Genomic DNA, 14577 nt, shown 5'->3' on the forward strand with positions numbered 1-14577 from the left:
TTATTTCGATCTTTGAACTCGACTCGGTAATCAAAATCCAAACTTTAATCTGATTCGATCGAACCCTAAATTGATGAACAAATTAGGGTATAACAGAAGAATGCAATAACAATCGAATCGAACAAACTTACAGTTGACATTAATTGATTGTTCAGTTGCTTCTGCAATCAATCTGATTGCAAAACTGATAACGAAACCGATCAGATTATATCAGCAAGTTGTCAGATTTATGTAAAAACGCCGAAAATCGATGAAATTGTATAAAAAACATTAAAAAATTAAGTCTTGTTTAGCGTTATAATTATGATGCAACATGAAAATCTTAGAATAACCCAGATGGGAATTCAAGGAGTTATACAAAATGAAAATCTTGAAAAACTTATACAGAGCCACGTAAGCCGCGCAATTTTGACAACTAGACGTGCTACGTCAGCAAATCACTAATGGAGTTAGTCATCCGTTACTCGCGGCCCATTAATTACAAATACACCAATAGTTGGGACTGTCAGCAGACAAGTGTAAAGTTCGGACTGTTATTTACCAATAGGGTATAGTTGAGATTATTTAAAACCAATTTTCCTTGATATTACCTTTTTCCAGTTGATCAGATATGGCTTATAATTGGCCTACTTAGCTTTTTAATAATGTTAATTTGCTAGTTTAAATGTAGCATTATCACATTATGGCCCTTATGGCGTTTAGCACAATAGATGTATCGGAGATGTATAAATACACGGGGTTTTCAAATCGGAAGGCACAAGCATTTTATGGTATTTGTGGAGTGCAAGGAATGAACTAGTGTTTGAGGGGAAACTGGTGAATCTATATAATATGGTGGCGGGGATAAAAGCTTTGGGATATTTATCGGCTTGGAATAAATCAAAGGAGGTAATAACATGGGAGAAGTGGCAATCTTTTAACATAGCATGAGATGAGTTTGTAACGGACCGGATGAATTTTCTTTGTTTTCGTTGTTATAATTGTAAATACCAATAGGGCAGTTATATGTGTGGGGTTTGGTTAGTAACTTGCTATGCCGTTGATGGTTAATGAAATTTTGTTAATCGTTAAAAAAAAAGGTTGGAATGTAATATTCGGGTGCTATTTTTTTTTATTATTCTCACTACATATTTATGGATAAAAATAAATTATTTTTTCTAATTATAACATAAGAAATGACATTTTCTCGTTGGCAACTTTATAACTTGTAAAAAGATTTAAAATTTAGGTGTTTTTTCCACTATGATATATTAGGAGGTCAAATAGAAACAAAAGATGGCAAGATTAATTTAAGAAGAATCAAATCGAAATTGTTGAACTTCATAATGAATAATATTTAAAATTTGATATGACATGAAAAGATATATGTTTGAAGCTTATTTTTCATGTGTTTGATTGGGTAGTAGAAATACTTGGTTGTCATTGTTGAAGTCAATCTTGTAAAAGTAGGTTTACGAGGCCGAGTACTCTCCGAGTATTCGTTTCAAGTTATGGTGCCGAGAGGAGTTTCTTTAACTCCGCCTAGTTATTAAAAATTGTTCAAAGGTGGTCAACATCAGCCAGAAATACATCTTTTTTTTTAATGGCAAATTGGCTATTTCTCAAACTCCTAAACACCTATATATACATAACACCACCACAGCCCAGGTTCGATCCTGGGCATCCACCAAAGATGGGAATCCCTCCTACCACTAGGACAAAGCCTAAGTGGCCTATTTTGACTTAAAAATACAACATAATTCGTATTTTTATAATATTAAAAAACAAATATCATTTTCTTTAATTAATTATTAACATTTTTTAGAATAATTTTGTATTTAAAAATGTATTTCTCTTATTTATATTGATATTCACTTATTTTGTTATAAATATTATTAAACTTATGATATTTGAAATATATATATTACCCAAAAAATAATTTTCTTTATGTTTATCATGTCCGAGTACTCTCCGAGTACTCCCCGAGTACTCCGAGTACTTCCTCCAAAGAGGTCGGCCGCCTATGGACCGTCTAGCGTCTTTTGCAACATTGGTTGAAGTAGATAGATTTGTAAATGTAAATAAAATGGTTTTTGAAAGGTAGCTAAGATGTGATTTACAATGTGACTGATAATGCAAATAATTAATGAGTTAACAAGACTTGAGTTGATAGATTTCTTTTTCTTCACTCTATTTCTACATCTACTTCCTTTCTACAAGTCTTATCTTTAATATACCCTTTATTTATTCTTGTTAAGATGTGGGGGACAATTCAATATTGGGAGACATATTAATGTACTCTAAGCTTGATCTTCAAATAAGCAACCATCATATTTGTATGGGTAGGGCCGACTCGGGGAAAAGGGCAAGATGGGTGACCGCCTGGAATCCAGTCTTTCCAGGGGAGTTGAAATTGTATTTTTTTAAAGCTGTATATTTTATATATGTTTATAAGCTTTTTAAAAAATTTATATATAATAAAATTTAAATAAACAAATGTATGTTATATATAAGTTTTAATTTTAAGCCTAAGTCAAGATTTAAACCCATTTCAATAAAACATAACTATACCATAACCCATTATGAGCCTATGATTTTACATCTTCGGTCCCAGATTTTTTTTTATTGATTCTCAGAGATGCCTTTGCATATGAAATCGTTCTATTCTTGATCAGAGGTGAAGACAACTCAATATTAAGTTAAATATCAATGCTTACTCTCATCTTTGTCTTCAAATAAACAACCTTTGTACATATATGAAAACAAAGATTGATTTCAATATTTTATATTTCATCTAAATACATAAAGTTTGTATATTACTTTCAATTAATAATATGTAAAGAATATCAATTAAGAAATACAAATAAAATGTAAGAAAACCATAATCCATAAATAGCGAAAAAAGGATATGAATCCAAATTATTTATAAGTTGCAATTAGCAATCCATAATAGATGATTTTGGTTAAAACAATTATTATAGTTGAAACATGAAAACATCTCCTTGTAGTAGCATCCTTTCTTTAATTTTAATATGGACCCCCCAAAGTTATCCTGCAAAATAAACCATAGACCATTCAATAGTATCCAAAAAAACTATGTGTTCATTAAATTGTTTGCATACATATGCAACTGGTCTTGTTAATTTAATAAACATCTATACCTATTGTTTTAACTGTGATATTTAATCATATAACCGTCTTTTCTCTCTGTCACTATATCTAGTCAGTACTAACTGCTTATTTGGCAAGTTCCTCAATTAAAATTGGTTCTACTGAAGGGACACAAACATAGAGGATCGTTCTGTACATAAGTAACAAGCTGAGGCGAATATAAAAAAAATGTGTGTTTTATTTTAGTTATGATGATACATAAAAGATAATCGTCTTTCTTTATCTCTCACAATATCTTACCAAGTACAAGTGTTTATACGTTCTATGTTTAAAATTGTTTGTGTATTGAATGTGATCAATATAATTAAAATGATTGTATTGACATAATGGAGTCCTGGTTGAAACATGAAATTAGTAAAGACGAGACGAACCTCCCCTCACGTTTCTTTAAGAACCTTTGCAATGACTTTTTACGAGCGATCGGAAGATCTGAACATGACTCATCAACATCTAGCTTCCCTACATCAAACAAATTATTAATGCTTAGCAATTTAATTTCTATAAATTTGACAATATATCATTTTTTTTGGTTTTTGGCAAGTGTAAACATTTGGAAAATAGTACCTTGGTTAAGAGTCTGGAGTTTGTGGTGTGATGGAGATGGTGTTTCTTTTCCATATGCAAACTTTATAAGAGTCTCTGCCTGAGTAATTATAAGTGTTACATTTCTAATCTTATGAATTACATACAAACAAATACATGAAAATAGCATTTTAAATTCATAAAAATTGTCTTTTTCTAGGAGTGGATTATAAAATCTTGTATTTGCTAATGGATTATAAAATCTTGCTATTATATCGATAATAAATAATGTCCAATACCCTGCTGCATATTTGCCGGGTACCCGAATATTCATTACCCGCCGGGTAGAGGTTATAATCGTTGGTTGGTTTGTTACAAATACTAGTTGAAATTTTCAAGTACATTTTCTTGCTATTCCAATTTTAATATAAGTTTATTATCCAAAAAAATGAAAAATATAAAAACTAAAAAGTACTATTAATATAGGGTAAAGTTAAAATACAAAGGGAGACAAAAATGATAAGTGTGAGAATGATATGTGACCACACAAAAAACCCATTAAAAATAAATTCAAAAAAGCTAACAAAAAAATCATAATCCAATAAATAATTAATAAATGTAAAAAAATTATAAAGCTTAAATGTTTCCGGCATCATTGTCGTTCAAAAAAATAATAATACATATACAAAAAAATAAAAAAAACTTGACGAAAAGACTCAGTGCCGAGATCAAAGACACAATGACGAAAGTGAACAGAAGACACAAATATAACTAAAAAAAGATACAATAGATCGCAAAATATAACACAATGCCGAATAAAATATAGCACAATGTTGAGTAATATAACACAATATAAAGAAAAAAACACAATGTCAAGGAAAAAAAATACAATCAATGATAAAAATAAACACAAAACACAATAATAAACAAAAAAACACGACTTTTTTCATTTACCATTTTCTTATGAGAACGAGAAAGAGGGTGAAAACATTCTTTATGTTTTTACCTTTTTCGTTTTTTTATAAAATTTTAAGTTATGATTTTTTTGAGAGTTTTTTTGAGTGGCTACAAATTATTCTCATCCTTCTCATTTGTGTTGCCCTTTGTAAAATAATTTGACCCAATTAATATTAATGTTTATGGGTATGGTTTGTATAAACAAGTATCATGTTTTGGGTAATTGAGTCACGTATTACCTAATCCATGTCCCTCACATATATTCGGAAATTTTAGAAACTAATCTCATATCTGGTTTATACCCGTTCTAAATATTTAGGGTTTTATGTTAATATAAATATAATCATACCTGGGGTGGAGAAACATGAAACACGTTGACCATCCCATTGTAGAATATGGTAAAAGGAGTTGTCACCGGCATGCTTAATAGTGTCACCAAAACATGCAATTAAAATCAATTTAATTTGCACAAGAATATAATAAAAGTAAAATGCGGTTTTCATTCATGTGATTTGTTAAAATCCGCGGTTTTAGTCTAACAGTTTTAAATTTGCGATTTTCGTACATGTGGTTTCATTTCACTTGCAATTAAACCCGACTCCACTAACCCCATTAAGTATAGTCGTTAAACTCATCAGCATGTCCCTCATGTGAAGGGCAATTTTCTCCTTTATTTCCCCAAATAAACCCCAACCATAATTCGCAAGCCCCCTCACGTGAGGGGCTGTTGTGTATTTGGGGAAAAAAAGACAAAACATCCCCTCACGTGAGGGGCACGCTGATGTGTTTAACGATCAGACTTAACGGGGTTAATGGGGCCAGGCTTAATTGAAAGTGAAGTGAAACCATATGGACGAAAATCACAAATTTGAAACTAATGGACTAAAACCGCTTATTTAAACAAACTATATAGACAAAAACCAGAGTTCACTCATATAATAATAAAATCTATAAGTTGTTACTTGTTAGTACCTCAAAGAAAATGATGGTGGATAATGAGTGGAAAACATTGGTCTTTTTCCTGATTCAATCACAGTCTTAACAAGTTCTGGATTCATCTTTGAAATTGAACTTTGAATATCTTAAAAAAAACATTCTAAAGTTAATAAACCAAAATTTAAGCATATGTATATAAACATATGATTTACAATATATACTTTTTGAACGGCCAAAACTTATATTAGAAAACTAGTTTAGTAAAAAACTAGACATAACAAGACACAATTCCACAACTACAAAATGAGTCATGAAAACAACCCTCAAGCACAAAACAAGACTGGTGGCGAGAAATATAGGGGTGTGCAAAAACAGAATCATAACCGTAAACTAACCGTTGGCCGGAAAAAGTTAACCAAAATCAACTATAACTGAACAAAATGTCAGTTATGGTTAAGTGAATATGATTAATTACCGGTTATGGTTACGGTTAATGTATCTTCGATAACAAACTTTAACTAGACCGAACCAAACATTGTATGTTTGTGTTTAGACAAATATATATATATATCTCTATTTTCATATTTTATACAACCATTTCTAGCTTCAAACAATTAAATTATGTTGCAACTATTTATAACATAGTTTGGAACACCATAACCAAGTTTGAACCGACATATTTTAGCTTTGAAACTTCATAACTGAGTTTGAAACACCATAACCAAACCATTTTTAACTAGAACAAAAGAAAAAGTACATTGGAGGTCAGTTAATCGACTATTCGATTATAATTATGGTTAAGCAATCTTTTGAAACACCATATTTATACCTCTATTTTCATATAGCTTTGAACAATTAAATTTATGCTGCAATTGTTTATAACATAGCTTGGAACATCATATATAATCAATAATCAAACCAAGCTTCGAAACCAACATTTCACCTTCGAAACTTCATAATTAATAAGCTTGAAACACCATAGCCGAACCATTTTTAACTAAAACAAAGAAAAAAGTACAATGGAGGTCGGTTAACCAACTATTCAATTATGATTATGGTTAAGCAATCTTCCATATCAAAAGCTCAGTTATGGACTTATGGTTAAGCCCCATAACCGAACTGACCTGACTTGGCACACCCCTAAAGAACATATGACAAAAACACGCGAAACAATACCAAGATTACCTCGGAAGCTTTGACGTCGACGAAAGAGCTTCTTGGTCGGCCGAGATTGATTAAGTTCTAAGGCAGACATGTTTGGTTTGGTGTAGTTAGAGGAGGTAGAAGATGACTGTGAATTAAATATGTGTCATGGCTTTCTTGGTGCCTTCCTTTAATACGCACGTGATATTCATGCTACACCTTTATTTTATTAAATGTTCGTTACAACAACATATAATACATGAATATCTTAAATAATGATAATGAGTCATTATGACTCTAGAATAAACTTATAATTTATGAAAAATATTATTTAAAAATTGAAAAAAAAATAGTATAAGAAGCTACTAAGGCGTGACATGTGTATTAAATGAGAGGTAAATGTGTTTTGTTGAACAAATAGTGACGGAGAAGATACATAAGTAAGATGTACGATTGTATGCAAATACTGATTTCTTGTTGATAGCGCGTTTTGTTGTTTTGATAATGTTTTTTATGGTGTTAAGGAAATTAAACCCGTGCGGTTGTATGAATTAGACATATATGCTAAAACGCTTTACTTAAACACGACGGTAAAGGTTCGTATGCACCGTTGTAAGCATGGTGTCTCAACAGTTAAAATTTGTGTTTTAAAAGTATATAAATTTAATAATTAGTTAAATACATGGATTGATGAAATTCATGATTTTGTGACTTAATTGTGACTTAATTTCTACATCTATTTCTTTTCTTTTTTTTTCCTCCCGTGAATCATAACTAACATAATTTCCAAATTTTACTGCTATTTTAGCTGCTGTTACTGTATAGGATCTTTCATTTTTTTGTCATGTTTATTTGATCATTTACGTGTTTGTGGATTAAATAAGTAGAAAAAGACACGTGGAAAGCAACGAGGGCATGGGCACTAACTTTGGCCATCTTTTGTAAATAACTTTTAACTCAATAAAAATTTTAATCAACCGGAATAATTATGAAACATGAGGATAAACTATAAAGTACACTTTTAGTGACTTGCCATCCAACTTAAAAATACAATGTAATAGCCTTTTATTTTTAGCTCTTTAGAATCTAGAAGTCTGACCAACGTTTTTGTGTTAATTAATTATTTACATATTACACATTTTATACCTCTTTGATTTCTACACTAGCTTCAAAAATTCACATGTAAATTACCCTTAATATGTAGTTTTACATTTAAATTCACACTTAAAAGGGCTAATTTACTTTTTAAATGGTCTTGAATTGTTTATTTGTATTGAGTAGAGAACTACTTAGTACATACTACATAGTCCAATGCCTACATCTACATTATATATAATTCATGTTTTATAAATTGTAAATGATCTATTTCATGAGTATGTTATTTGATTTATAAACTCCATTGTTGATAGGTAAATCATGATGCATGTTTTCGGTGTTTTGGGTATAAAGTGGGTTATGGTGATACCGTAATAATCCGAATTAAGGGATCAAAAATGGTGTCTATAAGTTAAATGCATTCCCTCTTATGCAAACATACTTGTGAAAATGGTTGATCATGATTGAGTTATCAATTTCAAGATATTGATAATGTGGAGTGTTTTGACATGAATTGCTCTAAAATGGGTTTTTATTTAATAAATCATTCAATTATAAATGGAGATTGTTAAAAGATATATTGTATGTGGTGTTTACATTGGATGTTTAAGATCTTAAATGGAAAGTTTTGGTTATAAGGATGAGTTAAGTCTCAAAACAATTATAATTTACATGATTGATAAATAAGATTAAATAGGTTGTATAAAAGTAATAAATATAGCATGAATGTTGAATGAGTTGAAGTGCGATTTTGGGAAAATGGGCACTCGTGGCCCGTGGGTACTACCCATGCACTATCATCTCATTTTCAACACTCAAGTAGTCACAAAACAATTTTCAGCAGATACTCACAAATACAAATACCCTAAAACCTATTTTTATAATTTAAATTAAATTAAACACAAAATAAACATATGTTGATTAAGTGGCAAAGATTTAACACATGAGTTTGAAGTCATGCATAACTACATAGGTGACGATAGTGTTACCGCATGGGTTCGAAACTTGCTATGGGATGCCCTATCCCCTAAAATTTCCAAAGGCTGATTATTGACCTCCACATAGGTTGCATAGGACTAATGTGTAGTCGAAATAATTCGTGAACACCCTATAAAATTGTAGCTACATAGTATGTACTATTCAAATTCATTCAATAGACTAATTTTAGCGAGTCAATAAATTTGGACTAATAAATATATTTTATCACATTTATCACCAATAAAAATGTACACCTAATTTTGTTTTTAATAAAATAACATGTATGAATAATTTTTCTAACTATGCGTAAAATGTTTCAACTTTCAAGTAATAAAAAAACCGACAAAACATGCGAGGAAGTGTGCAAATATTTTGCTTGCTAGTGAACAAGCCTTGACATTTAGTGATTTGTTATGATAAAAAAAACTTGGAATTCCCTACACAATGTGTGCGGAGAATCATGCCACATACTTAAAATATCAGAGAGCGTCTAAAAAACGTATAATGACGGTTATCACTCCCATATAGAACTACAAGGCATCAAGCATATGGACGAAAGATGTAACATTAGCAAAACAAAATAAACCCCAAAGGAATATATTAAAGTTTATGGACTATGAAGTAATTTTACTAAATTTTAAAGATAGACCCCCGAAGATATGTATTAAAGTTCAAAGGTAACATTTAAACACTTCTGTTGTGAAAAGAAAGGCCTCAAATTCAGCCACCACAATACACAAACCCACGTCCATGGGTTGTAACCCAACCAACTTACCGCTACACCACCCACTTTTGTTGATTGAAATTACTTTGCTTTTGTGCATATAGTAAATCATTCGCAAAAAAAAAAGTTAATGGATGCTTGTGACATATACTGATTGGTTAGCCGTCTCTCTCCACCAATCACATACAATTAGTGTAGCTTTTAGTTCTTGTTTTATATAGGGTATAACGTGACAATTTAACATAAGCTTCGTTTTTATGCACAAAATCTTATTTAATGAAAGAGTGAAATGTACCAAGCAAAATCGTATTTATAACAAAGCTATTGGTAATCTCTCGAAAAGATTATATCGGGCAACAACTATCCATATCACCTATAACTCAAATACATAAACTCTTACAAACTAAGACCTTAAAATAATTTGTAATACATGTAATTTTCCTGTTTAGCATTATTGTAAAACGACCATCACAATTTTGATAAAGATATAGATTAAGGTACATGATTTTTTTATGTTTCTTCAGGAAATACAAGTAAGCTTCACAGTGCAATTATTTTGCTTATTTTTACAACACTACAAATTCAACATTATTGGCACTCCTCTTCATCCACGGGTCACGGCCGGTTCAACAGACAACAGCAGCAAAGACTCGCCAAACTGTATCAATAATCAATTAATCATGAAGGTTAAACCACGCACAATTTGGTCTAGTTGTTCCAAAATCAAGAGTAAATTGTTTTAAGGACTAATTGTAATTTGAAACAGTTGGTTAACCTATTTGATAGAATATATTAAAGTCTAGTAGTCTACCATAGTTATATCTACAATACTAAAATATATTAATTGATTTAGTTTTCTTATTATTATTTTTTTAATAAATGTACTCCTATAAATCGTTGATCAATAAATCTTTTAAATATCAAAAAATAAATCTTTTAAATATCAAAGGACTTGTAAATCTTTAAATATTAAAGGACTTGTAATTTAGCGTCTAGTAGTAGTAAGGCGTGTAGCGAAAGTGATAATTCGCAAGTGGTTAAGCTTCTAATCCTACGGCCAATATATGACGTGAGAGTATATAATTTCTTTAACTAATGTATATTATTTGTCTAATACATAAGTAACCTTCTATTACCACGTGTCATGTTATATGATCACCACATACCTTTTTCGTCTCTTATTTCATCTTTTATCAATTATTAGTAATGTATAAATTTACAACTAAAGAAAATTGTTCGAAGCATACCAGGTAGCTAGCAGTGGTGAGCAACCAGAATCATAATACGGATCCTGGTTGTAATAAGGTGGTGGTGGTTGTGACGGTTGGTTGAAGTAATCTTGATACCCGAAAGGCCGAGGTGGCGGAGGAGGAGCTAGGTTACGGTTACGAACGGGTGGTGGTGGCGGGTCAAACAGTGATGGGCCGTGCGGATACCCCGGTGGATTTGTTGGCCCATAACCTAGGCCTAGTGAATATTATTAACAAGTAACAACATAACAAAATTAAATTGCATGTTAAAGACTTAAAAGATATACATCAGATAAATCAACTAGTAATATGTTTTGTGATTATGATGATTACTTGCCTGAGGATAAAGGTTGATGTTCATGTCGGTAACTCATAGCTTTTAAATGGATTTTTGATTGAATTGAAAAGTTGAAATCTAAGCTATAATAATATTATTAATGGGAAGTGAAGATATAGACATTTAGGGGGTGTTTGTTTTTTCTTCAAACATCTTCAAGGGAGCTAATGTCTGCACGCGCGCAGACATTACCCTTGAAGACTGTTTGTTTTTTTTCTTAAAACAGATCTTAAGTTATCTTCTTTCATCTTAAAAGAAAAGCAAAGAAATCTTGCTTAAAACATCTTCGCAAAAAAATCATACTCTTATCCCTTTGAAGCCACCCTCTCATCCACTCCTCCCACCACCGTCCGCCACCACCACCCACCGTATGCCACCACCACCATCCCCCACTGCCACCGTCCACCACCATCCACCGCCACTACCCACCGTCCGCCGCCACTACCAGCATCCACCACCACTACCCATCGTCCGCCACCACCACCACCACCACCATCCATCACAGCCACCACCAATCACCACCGTCCACCACCCACCACAACCGTTCATCACCACCACCACCCACTGTCGGACGCCATCACCGTCAACTACCACCGTCCACCACCCACCAAAACCGTCCATTACCACCACCCACTGTCCACCACCACCATCCATCGCCACTACCCACCGTCCGCCGCCACAATTTTATTATTATATTTTCTATGTAACTTGAATAAATGACTTCTATCTTGTGAGATAAGTTTGACAGTTATGCAGACAATATCAGCTTATAAAAACAAACAGTCTTATATTTTCAGCTTGCAGATCTTCAGACCACATCTTCAGTTGCAGACATGAAAACAGATGAAATCAGCTTGCAGACAGTTTATGTCTGCAAAAACAAACAGCACCTTAGTCGGTGAATCAGGATATTAGCGGTCGGATGATTTTTTTTCTTACTAGAAGCGGTGGCAATGAACAAATTTCGAGAATATGATTTTTATGGGCTAGGCTAGGCTGGGCTGGGCTTCTACTACATATTTGTGGGTTTTAAATGTGATTCTTTAGATTAGAGCAGAGGTAAAAAAAAACCGAAACCGGAATTGGACCCTAAAAAAAACTCAGAATCGGGTTTTTTCATACCTGAGTTTTTAATATCCGAACCTACCCGTAGGGTATGGATATGGTATGCTTTTCAATACCAAAACCCATACCCGGAACCGGTTTTTTTAATACCCGGGTTTTTAATACCTGGACCCGTACCCGATATAAAACTTTGCCTGACACATTAGGAATGATAATACAAAGGTCCCACCAGTATGGGACAAAAAGGTGGCAGTCCATATAAGGATAAACACCAAACCAATGGGGATTGGACAACACATAAATGACGGTACAAACAGTACAACCACGTTCCTGTCAAAAGGCCATGATGCCCACCAACTTCCACCAACCACCACGACCGCACGGGTGGAGAATATTATTGGTGGAAAACCTGACAAGGTGGTTGGTCACACACTCTCTCCTCCGGCTATAAATACCAGTAAACCCTCAAACGGTAAAGGATATACTTTCTCCTACTATCACTATCAAATTACATTATCTCGTACTATCAAGTACTGATTCTCACGCCGGAGGGTGGTTTCGAGAGAATCCTCCCTTCCTCGTAACGAGCTCACGGTGTTTCTGTTTTGCAGGATACGCTCATCTACGCCAAGAAGGTTTTATAACCCATCGTGTAGAATACTTAACCATAACCCTCGGACTAACATGTTAGACCTTGAGGGGTGGATTTGTGTTTCTTCATTGGCGCCATCCGTGCATATAGCTAGAACAGTAACTCACTCCGTTCTTGACTCAGATGAGTAGCCGTTAGAGCATGGTTTGAAAGATTGCCAGATGGCCAAATTACAAGCTGGAAAGACCTAGCAAATAAGTTCATTCAACAGTTTAGCCAGCAACGGCGACACATCAGTGACCCAGCATACATTTTGAACGTCGTCAGAAAAGACAACGAAGCACTAGAAGATTTCATCACTAGATTTAACCAAGAAGGTCTCAACATTGGCGGCGTAAGTGAAGAACTACTGCGGGCAGCCTTTCGCCAAAAGTAAAATGTGACGACCTTATTCGTAAACTTACGGGCAGAGATGGCATGTCGCAACGATAGGACGATGTTATGACCGCAGCCAAAAGGTACGCGCGAACGGAGAAAAGTTTGGGAAAAGAGTTAGCAAAAAACGATGCCAGAAATGACATCAATAGAGCCCGCCAGGGCAAAGGAATGTCCTCTGTATGGTCAAGATTAAACAGCGACAGAGAGTCCGCGACATTGAACCATTCAAAGCCAGACAGAAGGGTCAGTCGAATGCACCCCAAACGAATGCATCTAGGTGGACTCCGCTGACAAAAAGTTCAGCCCATATCATGTACAACGAAGGGATCCAACTAAAGAAGCCGACACCAGTTAAACAGGGGCCGAGCACAGATATGAAAAGTTATTGCGACTTTCATGAACAACATGGCCATACAACAAACCAGTGTATTAATTTGAAAGACGCGATCGAAGAATGTGTCAAAAACGGCAAGTTGGATCACCTTGTCAGAAACATACGAGGAAAATACATACGCCCACCCCCAAGAGATGGCGGAAGACCGGAAAAGAAGATAAAAGATCTCCACGCCAATATGATCTTAGGTAATGTTCAGTCCAAGAAGAGAAGACAAACAGAGTGGGCGGCATGGAAAGAAGAACAAGTCATCTTCCCAAAAGTAAGGGGAGGAGCAAACAAGAAAGCACCCTTAGTGATCATAGCCGTTTTCGGTAACTACAGGACGCCGCGTTTCTTTGTTGACACGGGGGCAACGTCCAACATCATGTACCGCCAGTGTTTCGACTTGGTAGAAGAAAAAGACAGACGTCGGTTGACAGCCGTTAACGCTTCAATCGCGGGTTTTAACCAAAGTATTGAATACCCGCCGGGACAGCTGACATTCCCAGTAGAGCTAAGTGATGGGCTACATTCACAAACGGAAGACATTGACTTCATAGTAATGGAGACTCCTCACCCACAGTATGATATAATCTTGGGAAGAGAGGCTATTGGTGACTTCAACGCTACCCCATCAACGTTGACTTCCTATGGTACGGATTGAGTATGCATTTCGGTATTAAAACCAGAACCCGAACCGGACCCGATTTGTACCCGTTAATACCCGAAAACCCGAACCCATTCCATACCCGGAATGTAACATCCCGAAATTTCTAAAATAATATTATTTATATTATTTATTTTTGGTGAGAAAGTTTACTCGGGTTAGCGGAGAAATAATTAAATGAAGTAGGAGTTAGTACGAGTCGGGCTTGTGTTGGGTTAAGTAATATGGGTAATGGACTTGGGTAAAAATGGAAGGAAGATAGGACATGGGCTCAAGCCCATGACCTATCATATAAATACCTTCATTATGCCCAAATCCCTTCATTTACACATATTCCATACACCACC

At 34.0% G+C, this 14577-nt stretch overlaps 2 protein-coding genes across 3 annotated transcripts; one reads left to right on the top strand and one right to left on the bottom strand.

The window, feature by feature from the left end:
* Positions 1 to 2916: 2916 nt before the first annotated feature.
* LOC143564928 (protein TIFY 9-like) lies at positions 2917 to 6950 on the bottom strand. Of its 2 annotated transcripts, XM_077052066.1 has the most exons (6): positions 6751 to 6950; positions 5602 to 5710; positions 4979 to 5051; positions 3715 to 3793; positions 3522 to 3609; positions 2917 to 3031 (listed from the first exon to the last, which is right to left on the bottom strand). In XM_077052066.1, exons 1-6 carry the CDS (start codon positions 6818 to 6820, stop codon positions 3007 to 3009), a joined length of 444 nt encoding a protein of 147 aa, XP_076908181.1. In that variant the 5' UTR covers positions 6821 to 6950; the 3' UTR covers positions 2917 to 3006. The 2 variants fall into 2 exon arrangements, with proteins under 2 accessions (XP_076908181.1, XP_076908180.1); XM_077052065.1 differs by lacking the exon at positions 2917 to 3031 and having other exon boundaries at positions 3417 to 3609.
* Positions 6951 to 13366: 6416 nt separating this feature from the next.
* LOC143564933 (uncharacterized) lies at positions 13367 to 14227 on the top strand. Its single transcript, XM_077052072.1, has one exon. It carries the CDS (start codon positions 13367 to 13369, stop codon positions 14225 to 14227), a length of 861 nt encoding a protein of 286 aa, XP_076908187.1.
* The last annotated feature ends 350 nt before the right edge of the window (positions 14228 to 14577 follow it).

The sequence above is a fragment of the Bidens hawaiensis genome, unplaced genomic scaffold (assembly GCF_021521415.1).
Source record: "Bidens hawaiensis isolate Kalapana, Puna unplaced genomic scaffold, B.hawaiensis_p1.1 tig00022178_1, whole genome shotgun sequence".
NCBI lineage: Eukaryota > Viridiplantae > Streptophyta > Magnoliopsida > Asterales > Asteraceae > Bidens > Bidens hawaiensis.